Raw genomic sequence first — 12,160 nt, 5'->3', positions numbered from 1 at the left:
ACAAATCATGCTGAGCATCTTTTCATATGCTTATTTGCCATCTGTATATCTTCGTTGTTGAAGTGTCTGTTCAGATCTTTTGCGCATTTTTTCACTTGGATTTTTGTTGTCTTGTTGAATTTTAAGATTCTTTGTATATTTTGGGCACAAGTCCTTTATCAGATATATGTTTTACAAAGTTTTTTTTTCTAGTCTGTGGCTTGTCTCTTCATTCTCTTAACAGTTGCTTTCACAGAGTAGAAGTTTTAAGTTTTAATAAAGTCTAACATCAATTATTTCTTTCATGGATCTTATTTTTGGTATTGTATCTAAAAACTTACTGCCAAAGCAAACATCACCTAGATTTTCTCCTATGTTTTCTTCTGCTCAGAAGGCAGATTCTGGGGGTCCAAATCCCAAGCTCCACTTCTTATCAGCTTTATATCCTTGGGCAAGTTTCTTACCTTTCTGTGCTTCACCGTCTTCATCTATAAAACAGGTTAATAGGACTTCCCTGGTGGTATAGTGGTTAAGAATCTGCCTGCCAATGCAGGGGACACGAGTGTGAGCCATGGTCCGGGAAGATTCCACATGCCGCGGAGCAACTAAGCCTGTGCGCCACAACTACTGTCTGTGCTCTAGAGCCCGCGAGCCACAACTACTGAGCCCACGTGCCTAGAGCCCGTGCTCCGCAACAAGAGAAGCCACTTCAACGAGGAGCATGCACACCACAACGAAGAGTAGCCCCCGCTCACCGCAGCTAGAGAAAGCCCGTGGGCAGCAACAAAGACCCAACACAGCCAAAAATAATAAATAAATTAAAAAAACAGGTCAATAAATAAGGCCTAGCTCTTAGGTGAAGGCCTACATGAAATAAAGCACTATATTAAATTTTGTATATGTGAATGATCAACAAGTGCTGGTTGTTATCATTACAACCACATTGGCCAAGCGTGTGCCAGGTGCTTCTAGATCCTGGGCTCGTGTCATCCACATGCTGACCAGCAAGGCAGGGACATTTGTTCCATGCCACAGAGAAGCAGCCAGGGTGCTGAGGAGGCAGAAGAGCTGTCTGCTTCTTCCCATTACTGACCACCTCTCAGCCTTCTCCCACTCTCCCAGAGTGGCTTGGGGGAGGCCCGTGCTGGGGAGTGATGGGGGCTGAAGATTCAAGCTGCATCAGGCCTGGCCTGGGGTGCCTTCTGGTGTTTGGATGATGGAGGTTGTGGCAGCGGTCGTGGGGGAGTGTGAGAGCGTAGGGTTAGAAATGCACCCCAGCCAAGGCTGAGCTGGCTGACCCTGCTTTTCTCCTGCTCATCCCAATTCCCAGTGCAGAGGGAAAGGAAGGAATCCCCCATCTTTTTGGTCTTCATACCTACCAGGTGAGTACAGAGCTGGAGGCGTTGTCACATCTATTCCCACCAACTCCAAGAGGCTTCATGTTTTCTAAGTCCAAGATGACAGTCAGGGTTGTTCAGGAGACCAGCAAACAGAAAGTACACCATTCCCCTCTCCTGGGCCTCAAGTTGAGAAAGTCCCTTGAATACCCTTGCACTGTAATCAAGGTCTGTTTGCCCTTCACCGTAGAGAGTAAAACTGAACTGCTGGACGAGGTCAATTTAGGATCCCAAGGACCCTCTCTTATAAGTTTGAATAGTTACATGGAACCTGAAGCTCTTCACTCCCTCCACTCATCTTTGCTTAAACCTCTTGGTTTATGCTCAGGTTGTACAGTGCACAACCCACACAACTGCACACAGCAGCCCTAAGATCATCCTTGGAGGAGTCTTTTTGGAGCAGAGCTGCTGAATTCTACCCTCCTGAAATCGGGGACCTCAGTCCTTCCTCTTGCACTTCAGGTGTCCTATTTATTGTTAAACAAACTAACCGTAACTGGTCCCAGTCTCCTCTGACTTCTGCCCCAAATCTTTGGCAGTAAAATGCCCTGAAGGAGTGATTTACCTTTCAGGGCCCACCACTTCCCTCTCTCATTGGCCCTGGGCTTACCTCCAGATGGTTCCTCCAAGATGACACCCCAGTTCCACCAGCTCCCTTGGCTCCCCTCCCTCACCTCTCTGTGGCATTTGGTGACCACTGGTAGTCTCCCCTCGTGCTGTGGGAATACTCGAGCGGTTCTCCTACTTCTCATCTTCCTCCCGCCTCAGAAACATGGTCTTCCCTCCCTGAGCCATGACCCAGTGAGTCTTTGCAGATGCAGCCTGCCTACCCTAAGTCCAGTCCTGCAATCTATTTCTGTCCATCTCAGTGAGGCAGGATGAAGCACCCCTTCCAGTCGGAGCCCACCAGAGCCTGGCAGTGGTCAGACTGTCCAGAAGGGCAGCAAAAGCCTGGAGTGCTGAGGGAGGGAGTAGGGACCTTGTGCCTTGGGGTTCTCTCCCACCTGAGCTTCCCCTGGCCTCGTCTTCTCTAGCCCTGCCCCAACTCCTTGCCAGCTTATAACTAAGAGAAGCGTCATCTTTTGCCCCATCCCCTTCCCCTCAGCCACAGGTGACAAACTGGTGGTTCAAAACACATTTGGTTTGGCTTACCATACTTGTTAAAAGTTTGAATTAGTTGCTATCATTTTAAAATTAACCAATTTCACTCAAGAATCCAGAATTCTACTTTCTTTTGAAAAATCAGAAGATCTGGCAACACCAGGCCCACACTCCTTCAGGGTGACAACCAGCTAGAGCTGGTCTCAGCTGCTCCCTTTCTGTGGGGCTTGCACATTGGTCTCTGCAGTTTTAACCCTCCTGATGGCCCTTGCCACCCACATCAGTGGCCTGGAAGTCCAGGAGAAGGAACACAAAGGAGGGTAGGGCAGGGCAAGCAGGAAGGCAGAGTGGAGAGTCTCAGTTGGAAACTATGTCCCAGCCTCTCTCCATCACTGTTTACTGCTGGCAGCGTCCCAGGCACCCTGCGTGTGTCCTCTCCTGGCTCAAGCTTGCCTCTGGGGGCCGGGCTGCTGCAAACACGTGGCTTGCTGTCCACTGCTTCAGGCCACTCCACGTCCTATTGGAGCTGGGCCCAGGGCCTGAGGCTTTGTCCTGGGCTTGAGTAGCAGTATGGCCTGTAGGCACAGGCTTCCTTGCTGTCCAGCCAACTCAGCTGAATGTGCACCAGGGGGTGGCAGCCTTGTCACAGTCCAACATGATGTTGAGAACAGTGCAGGGGGCCCCGCCCACAGACAGGGCTGTACGGGAATCCACGCGGTACTTCACGGTGCTCAGGCCTCCCTCCCGGTCCACCCTGAACTGCTCCTGGGAAGGAAAGGGGGAGAGCATGTACTCAGGGCTTTGTGGGTGCCAGCTGTCCACTGATCCCCCACGACCTTGTCATCAGAGGTCCTGTGATCCCCACAGAAGAGAGGGAAAAGGGAAGCTCAGAGATGGGAAGTCTCTCGCCCATGGCTACACATCCTCGTCAGCAGGGGTTTTCCAGTTGAACTAATCTGGCTCCTAGAGAAGAGGCTATTGAGGGATGGGGACTCCTGTATCCCAGGTCTGCCTAGGATTCTGGCACCTTCAGCTGAGTCCCATCCCCACTCCACCCCCCCACACACAGCCTGCGTGGACCCTGAGGTCTCGGCTGACCCACAGAGCCCAGGGGCCATGGCAGCCACCAGAGGAGGGCATGGTGCCCAAGCAGAATGCCAACGACTGACCTGGGCCAAGCAGGGGAGGATGGGGCCACTTGGGCCCAAGGAGAACTTGATGAAATGCTTGAGCCTGGTGGTTCCCCATATACCACCTATCCATCCCCGATCAAGGGACCAGCCAGTACCTGTTTTTGAGCCGCGATGCGCTTCTGGTCCCTCTTCCTCCAGGCTGGGTCATGCAGGTGGCGAAATGTCTTGTACCCAGTTGTGATTCCCGAGGGGCGGAAAAGCTAAAGAGACCAAAGGAAGTTGGATCAGGCTGCCTCTCCTGGAGCCCTGGCCCTCACCACTAGTCCTCTGGGGTCCCACTGCCTGCCACAGCCTACAGGCAGGGGCCTGCATTCCCATTCTTCAGGAGAGGTGTGCTAGTCGGGGGCAGGGCTGGGGTCAGAACCAGGGGTGCCATCTCCCAGCCCCAGGAACTTCATCTGAGGACAGAGAGGAACCTCAGGGCAGCCATGATGGCTGAAGAGGTGGGGCGGCGGGGGAGCATTACCTGGAGCCCGGCTCCTTTGATGCGCCGGTAGAACTCGTCGTCCTCACGGCCCCAGCCCCAGAAGCGGTTGGACATCCCGTTGCACTGACACAAAGACAAGCAATGTCACTTGCCCCATCCTCCCAGGGTGCTCTTTGGTCTCCTACCACTTGGGAGTCCCTAGCCCAAGCTGGGCCAGGCCAGGCCCCCTTTCCTCCTCCTCCCCAGCTTCCCACCCCACCACCCACTCCCACCCCCTACCACAGTGACTGATTCAGGGATAGACCTGTGACTCAAGCCAGGCCAATCAAGAGCCAGCATGGGGCAGCTGCGGGTCTCCTGTCTGGGCTGTTGGAAACGGGCAGCTCCATTTTCCACTGGACTTGGGCCTAGACGGATGCAGGTTGCAGCTACAACCACCACCTTGCATCCTGAACGTCTGAAAATAAAGCCAGTCTAGAGAAGGCAGAGCTGAGAGATGGAAGGTGAAATGGTGTCCTGGTGACATCATCTGAGAGGCTGGGCAAGACAGCCCCACCCAGACTTTTCCATTTTGAGAGGCAACGAACCCCAGGGCTTCTGAAGCCAGTTTGCCCAGGGGTTCTGTTGCTGTGGCAGAACCCTCCCTAACTGGCTTGTTTGGTCCTGCTCCTCTCATGCCTCTGGCTGCTCCTGGGCTCCCCAAGCAGGACCCTCCATCTGCTGGGCCCTAGAAATGCTGCTCCTCTTGCCACTGCCCCCATCCAGGTGGGTGCTCCCTGGCTCTCAGCAGAGTAGGTGCGCCAGGCCTCACCAGCTGGTAGTGCTGCTTGGAAAGCAGCAGGATGCCACCGACGTAGGTCTTGTAGTGGTAGAGTGGGTGGAGCTCCGGAGAGGCCACGTGGAAGGGCCCGGTCTCTGGGAAGCCATAGTCCAGCTCCTCATTGAGAGGGAGCAGGTCCACATCGTGCATGGCGATGTAGTCTGTGCTGTTGCTGCTCTCCAGAAAGCCCGCGTTGATGAGTGCTGCCCGGTTGAACCTGTGCAGGGCACCGAGGCTGGGCCAGGGGTAGTGAGCTTGCTCTCCCCCAATCTCTGCATGAGAGCCCATCCTTCACAGCACCCACCCCCAGTACCCATGCTGCCCTCCAGCCTGACACCGACTTCATTGTGGGTCTGCCCAGCTGCACATCTGCCCCTCCACTTATCTCACAAATGTTTACTGAGAACCTATTATGTGCCAGAAACTATTCAGAGCACTGGAGATACAGCAGTGAGAAATCAAAACTCTCAAGAAGCTGACATTCTAATAAGAAGAGACAAAAATAAACAAGTAAGTAAATATGTAACAAGCCAGGGAGTGGTGAGTGCTGAGAAGAATAGTAAAGCAGGGTGACGAGGATAAAGCATGCTGTGGGGTGGGGGTTGTCCTTTTAGAGGAGGTCGTCAGGGAGGGCCTGTGTAACAGGGTGACACGTGAGCAGAACCTGAAGGCCTGAGGGAATGAGCCCTATGGAAATCAGGGGAATAGGGCTCTGAGCAGAGAGAAGAGCAACTCCCAGGGCCCGAGGCAGGAGCAGATAGCAATGTGGTGAAGCAGAGTGAGTGAGAGGTCTCAGGGAATGAGGTCAGAGGGTGACAGGCCCCTGAAGGACTTGCGCTTTGACCCTGGATGAGATGGGGAGCCACTGAAGGGCTTAGAGCAGAGGCATCACGTGCTGTGACTCAGCGTTTAACAGGATCACTCTAGTTGGGGTGTTGAGAAGAGACTGGAAGGTGAGGGGTGGAAGCAGGGAGACAGGTTGAGAGGCTGTTACAATAATTTAGGCATGAGATGATGATGCCTTAACTCAGGGAGGTGGCCGTGGAGACGGTGAGAAGAGGGCAGATTCTAGATGCATTCTGCTGATGGACTAGACGTGTTGTGTGAGGGAAAAGGAGTTGAGGATGACCGGAAGGCTTTCTGGCCTGAGCAGCTGGGAGTGTGGAGTTTCCATTTCCTGAAATGAGGAAGGGGGCAGGAGAAGGTCAGGGACAGGTGGGAAATCAGGAATTCAGTTTTAATCATGTTAAGCTTGAGATGCCTCTTGAGACCACCAAACAGAGGGCTGCACAGGCAGCTGGCTGGATATATGGGTCTGGAGTTCAGGAGAGAGATCTGGGCTGGGAATACAGACTTGCGAGTCATCAGGGTAGAAATGAGATATGATGTCTTGGGACTAGATGAGATCCCCTGGGGAGCGACTGGAGCCAGAAAAGATGGTGCCCAAGCACTGACCCCCAAGGAACACCAAGGCTGAGAGATCAGGGGGATGAGGCAGAACCAGCAAAGGAGGTGGGGAGAGGTGGCCAGAGAGCAAAGAGAAGCAGAGCACTGTCCCAAAGGTCAAACTGAGGTGTTTTAAGAAGGAAGAAGTAATCCACTTGGCAAATGCTGCCGGGAAGTCGATAGGATGAAGGTTGGGAACTGGGCTTTGGATTATCAAGGTGGGCTCACTGGTGATGTCAACAACAGCTGTTTCAATGTCATGATGAGGGTAAATGTCTGAGTGGAATAGGTTCAAGAGACAGCGAGGGGGGAGAAAGGGAAGGAGTTTTGCTAGAAAGGGGAGCAAAGAAAAGAGGCAATAGATATGGGCGATAGGGGATCAAGCGGGGTTCTCTTTTTTCTGTTTAGATGGGGGCTATTTCAGTATGTTTGTTGATTTGAATACTCCAGGAGGGGGGAAAGTTGATCATGCAGGAGAGAAGAGAGCCAATGGCTGGAGTGATGTCCTTGAGTAGAAGAGCAGAAAAGGGACCCAGTGCCTGAGTAGGAGAGCTGGCCCTGGAGGGGTATCCTCGGGAAAGGCGGTGGGAAACTGAGGACACCTGCACAGAAGCTGTGAAAGGAGTCCGGGCGTGGGGACCTGGGTTAGTTCTCTTCCAATTGATTCTGTTTTCTCAAGTAGGAAGCAAAGTAATTGGCTGAAGGTGAAGATAGGGAGGAGTGAGGAGAGGAGCGGGTGTGCAAGGCTGCCGTGGAGGGGAGAGGCAGCAGACCAGAGGAATGAGAGCCCTCCTGGGCCAGGGCTCATTGTTAGGGAGATGAACAGTGTCTCCAGCTACATCCAGCTGCCAGGTGCAGGTGTGTAGCAGGCAGAGTCGAGTTTCATCCGGTGGAAATTGTGCCAGGGAGAAAGTGGAAGGGAGTTGAGGTGCATGTGAGGGAGTGACTTTCACCAAGGACCATGGAATCCAAGTTAGATCAGGAGAAAGTAAGGACAAGGAGGATGGAGAACACTGGGAGGATCGTGGACTAAAGGGCCTGGCAGGGTCCAAGAATTGTTGGGTCCACGTCTCCCAGTGGGAGCGAGCTGGAGGGAAAGGAGGTGGGGGTGAAGTGTGAGATGCTTGGATTGTGATCATGGAGGGGAGCAGTTTTTGGTGAGGGCAAGGATTTTAGGTTAATGCCAGAACAAGTTAAGCCGTGGCTTTGACCTTCCCTTTCCCTAATCTCCGCAGCCAATCCACCAGCAAGCCCTGTCTGCGCTTCCTCCACATCACTTCTCTCCACCCCTTCTGCCACGCTGCCCGAGCCCCCATCAGCTCAGGTGACTGCAATGACTGCCCAACAGGTCTCCCTGCTTTCCCTCTTGTCCTGGTATGGCCCAGACACATACAGCAGCCATAGGGACCTTTGTGAAATGGAAACCAGATAAGGGGCCTCCCCAGCCCCAAACCCTCCCCCCAAATTCCTGTCACACCCAGTGAGAGGGGTCTAGCACCTCCCACCCTCTCACTGCTGCCCTGGCTGGCCTTTCATGGGCCTGGACCACCTGGTACTGGATTGCTGTCAGGAAAGGGAGCAGGCCCCAAGAGACCAGGGCAGGCCCAGGTGAGTGGGTGCTGGCTCAGGAGGTGGTCCTTACCTGAAATGATCCACCTGGTTGAGCACATAGATGTGGTGCTGGATCTTCTTCCTGCTCAGGAAGCGGTGCATGTGGGGCACAAAGACCAGGAGCTCCTCGAAGCGTTCTCGAAAGGGCACCAGCACTGCCAGGCGGTGGGGGCCCCATGATTCATCTTCTTCCCAGTGCTCAGGGGGTGGCTCTGGTGGGCAGGCCCGGGATGGGCCCGGGGTCTCCTGTCCTTGTCCCCTGGCTGCCCGGGCCACGTCCCCAGAGCAGCTGAGCTGCAGCCAGAGCAGGGAGAGGAAGCCCAGTAAGAGACAGGCAACAAAGAGGTGGAAGACGGAGCATTTCCGGGGGAGGCCGCTGGGGATCAGCCTGGACCTGGGACAAGAACAGGGAGCAGGTCAGAAGGGCAAGGCTGAGCCGAGGTCCTGCGACAGACCCCTTCTCTGGCTTCCCAACAAGTAAGGCGCATGTGGCTGGTCTGCCCCAAGCACCCGGGAATTAGTGCAGAAGCAACTTCAGTGCTTTTGTTCGTGCTGCCACCATGCATCAGAATTCTGCTTAGAGCCCTAGGCTCAGCCTGAGCCCCCCTACCTCCAGGAGGCCCTCCAAACACTCCCAGGTCTCGGAGCTGCCCCACTTCCTCGATGCTCTCTTACCTTCTGTGCCTGAGTCCCAGCCAGACCAAGAGCTGCTGAAGGGCAGAGACAAGACTCCTTGTCTTTTGCGCTTGCCCCTCCCCAAGACAATGGCTCATGTCCAGAGCTGATGGCAGAAGCCCGCCTTAGAGACCCCACCCACTGCCTTCCACCTGCTCCCCTGCAGGTTCACCCTCATCAGAAAGCTTGGCTTCATCCTGTTTCTCAGACCAGAAAGCTCCCCAAACAGGGGCATGTGCCTGTTTCAGCCCCAGTGAAAAGACCACTCTTTACTCTGAGAAGATTAGGTCTGCCCCCAAACCAATGTGAGGCCCAAACCAACAAAGGCAGTTTACTGAATGCATGTCAAAGCTTCAGTCCAGGGCAGCCCATGTGACAAGGGATGAGAGACAGAGAGGGAAGGAAAGACGAGGGCTGGGAACAGCACCCAGGCTCACTTCAGAAGCTGGAAAAACAGCGGAATATCTTAGACTTTGAGGTAGTGCTGGGAGAGACTGCCTTTCAGGTTATGAAATACAAAGAAATGGTGGAATTCACTTGGTTTCTTTGCCCCTCTCTCAGGAAGTTCCTGAGGGCAGTGAAGGAGGAACTAAGGAATCCAAGAAAATGGAATCTTCCTCTATTCTAGAATAATCAGCAAAGCAATCTACTTTATAACCTCTGAGAGTCACCAATTAGCTACAAGGTCATATAGATTCTACCTCCTAAGTGCCCTTTGATCCTTCCTCACCCACTGCCTGTCTTTTAGCCCAAGTCTCATCTGGTCCTTGCCCTGCTCAGACCCCTTCAATCTCATGGATGATCCTCCTGTTTATAAGATAATGGCCAAATTCCTTGGCCTGACAGTCAAACCCCTCTGTGACCTGGTCCCATCTCCAGTTGCTCCCTGCTACTCACCCAGTGCTACACATCGGGCAACTCAGAGTTTCTCCACTCACCATATTCCTTCCTGCTCTAGCCCTCACACAGTCCACTGCTTCTGCCTAAAATGCCTTTCCTTATTTTATCTGCCTGGAAGCACCCCACTGATCCTTCACGGCCAAACGCCAATGTCATGGCTAGCACTGCCACACCCCACCCCCACGTGCACACAAACGGAGATACATACTCCCTCCCTTCTTTGTGTTCCTATGGTATCTGGTACTGCCCTTTTTGAAGCACTTAAGAGTTTTGTAATCACCTGTGTCCGTGCTTGTCATCTTCACAGGTCATCAGATTCACAGCTGTGGCTCTAGCACAAATCATACAGCAGAGGGCTTGCTAAGTGAGTTAAAGGAAGGGTTCAAGCATTCAGGGCATGCTTGTCACACACTAAAGCCAGACCAACTCCTGCCTCTCTCTAGAGGAACAACTGCCAATCTGGTAGCCAGAAGGCCTGAAGCCAGGCTCAGGCCCCACACACAGCAGAGAGGGAGACTGATAGGACACCCTTGCAGGGCTTCTGACTTACCCCCCCTTGTCCTGTGGTGGGGGTTTCCACGGGGGAGGAGCAGAGGCCAATACTCCTAGTGGCCTGGGAAGGCTGGAACCTCTACAGATTCTCCCTCTGGGTTCCTTCTTGGGGTAGGGTAGAGACTGGGGAGATGGACATGGGGAAACATCCCACCTTCAGGGGAAGAAGCAGTGACAATTATCCAGGGATATGGCATGGATTGGGCACTCCATGCACTTTCACGTGCTGTTCCCTCGGTCCAGCTTTCCCTTCCTGCCAGGATCACGTCCCCATGGGCACTCTCTTCCTGTGCTGCAAGGGCCCAATCACTGAACAACTGAATTCAGAGCTGAAATCCCAGTTCCTCAGGACAGTGGACACTGAGAAGTTGCTTCTGGTGCCACCTGCTGGCAAACTCCAGATCTGCAGTCTCAGCTGCTACCAGGCCCAGGCCATCGTTGTTTCTGGGGTGGGGAGGCAGACCAGATGAGGTTTTCTCTCATTCATCAATCTGTGTCCAAGGCTAGTAAGATTCAAACCCAGACAGGCTGTTTCCAGAGCCAGCACTCTTTAATTGCTACCTTATCTGCATCTGTTGCATGGATCTCTGTACCCCTGTGTCAAAAGCATGAAATGATACAAGTTTTGTGGGATCATGGTTGTGTTCCAAAAGTTTATGGAAAGGAATTAGGAAATGGAAATTCTCCTCCATAACCTTCCCCTTCTTCCCTCACACAAAGCTTAGTGATACAGGTTTGAATACTCAGCTGCTCTGGTTACAGCACCTCCAAACTGCAAAAGTAACTGGAAGAAAACTGGCACCTTCTTTATGCCAAGCACAGTGTCAACAGTTTTATATATGTGATCTCCTTTAATCCTCATACAGACCTGCAGAGTAGATATGATCCCTGTTTCAGAGATGGAAAAGCTGAGGAGAAAGATTAAGTATGCTTCTGGTCACATGGCTATTAAAGAGGATTCCTGTCCAGGCCTAAATCCACAGTCCAGGCTTTCTACTATATTTCTGTCTTCTTACTTCAGCACCAAGTCTGAAAAATTCCCAACGATAAAGAGTTGTGCCCACTATATTCCAAAGTCTTTTGGCACCTGGCAAACTTAACAGAGAAAAGGGAAAGAGGTTTCATTCACTAGGTGTTGATCCACTATCAAGTGTTCTGGGTAAGAAGAGTTTTGGGGGTACATCTCAAGACTGAAGTGTGGGAGTCCTTTCCAATCTAAACAGCCAACTAGCTCTCCCCCACCCCCCATCCCCATTCTGCTCTAGTGGTAATCACTAGCTAAGGTCTGGGTCAACCTCACACCTAACACATGGGGCAGGCCACATTCAAGTACAGCTGCACCGGAAATGAACTAATGTTACGCTGGGAGTACTTGGTCCCGGCGAGGCAGTGGCCAGCCAGGCAGAGCATAGAGCTTCTGTCTGGTGTATTCTTCTGGGCGATCTGCAGAGAAGGGGGAAGCACGAGGGAGGGAGGGAGGGAGGGTAGCGTCTGAGGCTACAGGGATGTGATGGGGGAGGCAGAGATCAGAGAGACAGAAGACAGACCCTCTGAAACCAGGGACAGACAGAAAGACAGAGATCCACTGAGAGAGGTCAACGGAGTCAGAGACCGGCATGAAAATAGAGGCCAGTGGAAAAACACAGAGACCCATAATGAGAGAGACTCGCATAGAGGGACAGAAACTCACAAAGGGAAGTCAACGGAGAAATACAGACCTGCTGAGTGACGGAGACTGGTAGAGACGGAGACCCACATAGAGACAAACAGAGACCCAAATACAGAGAGAGACCCACAAGGAGAACCACAGACCCTCAGAGAGCCCCGCAGAGACGAAGACGCGACGGCCTCGGGCTCCTAGATTCCTCGGGGCGGCCCGGAAAGGATCGGCACCCGGGAGGACGGGGCCCGGGCCGGCCGCCGCCGCTCACCTGCCGTCCTCCCAGGGCAGCTGTGTCGTTTTCCTCCGGGAGGGGAACATCGTCGGGGGAGGCGGCGGCTCATGGGGCTCGAGCTCCCAGCCGGGCCGGCCCGGCCTCCCCGGCCTACGCGGCGCCTC

General features: G+C 53.4%; 1 protein-coding gene across 1 annotated transcript; it reads right to left on the bottom strand.

Annotated features, from left to right (window-relative positions):
* Positions 1 to 2,578: 2,578 nt before the first annotated feature.
* Positions 2,579 to 12,160, bottom strand: B4GALT7 (beta-1,4-galactosyltransferase 7). The gene is made up of 6 exons (XM_065874378.1): positions 12,033 to 12,160; positions 8,006 to 8,368; positions 4,909 to 5,134; positions 4,137 to 4,220; positions 3,766 to 3,870; positions 2,579 to 3,242 (listed from the first exon to the last, which is right to left on the bottom strand). Exons 1-6 carry the CDS (start codon positions 12,080 to 12,082, stop codon positions 3,087 to 3,089), a joined length of 984 nt encoding a protein of 327 aa, XP_065730450.1. The 5' UTR covers positions 12,083 to 12,160; the 3' UTR covers positions 2,579 to 3,086.

This window comes from Phocoena phocoena, chromosome 3 (assembly GCF_963924675.1).
Source record: "Phocoena phocoena chromosome 3, mPhoPho1.1, whole genome shotgun sequence".
In the NCBI taxonomy this organism is placed as follows: domain Eukaryota; kingdom Metazoa; phylum Chordata; class Mammalia; order Artiodactyla; family Phocoenidae; genus Phocoena; species Phocoena phocoena.
This window is presented reverse-complemented; position numbering and strand designations above follow the sequence as displayed.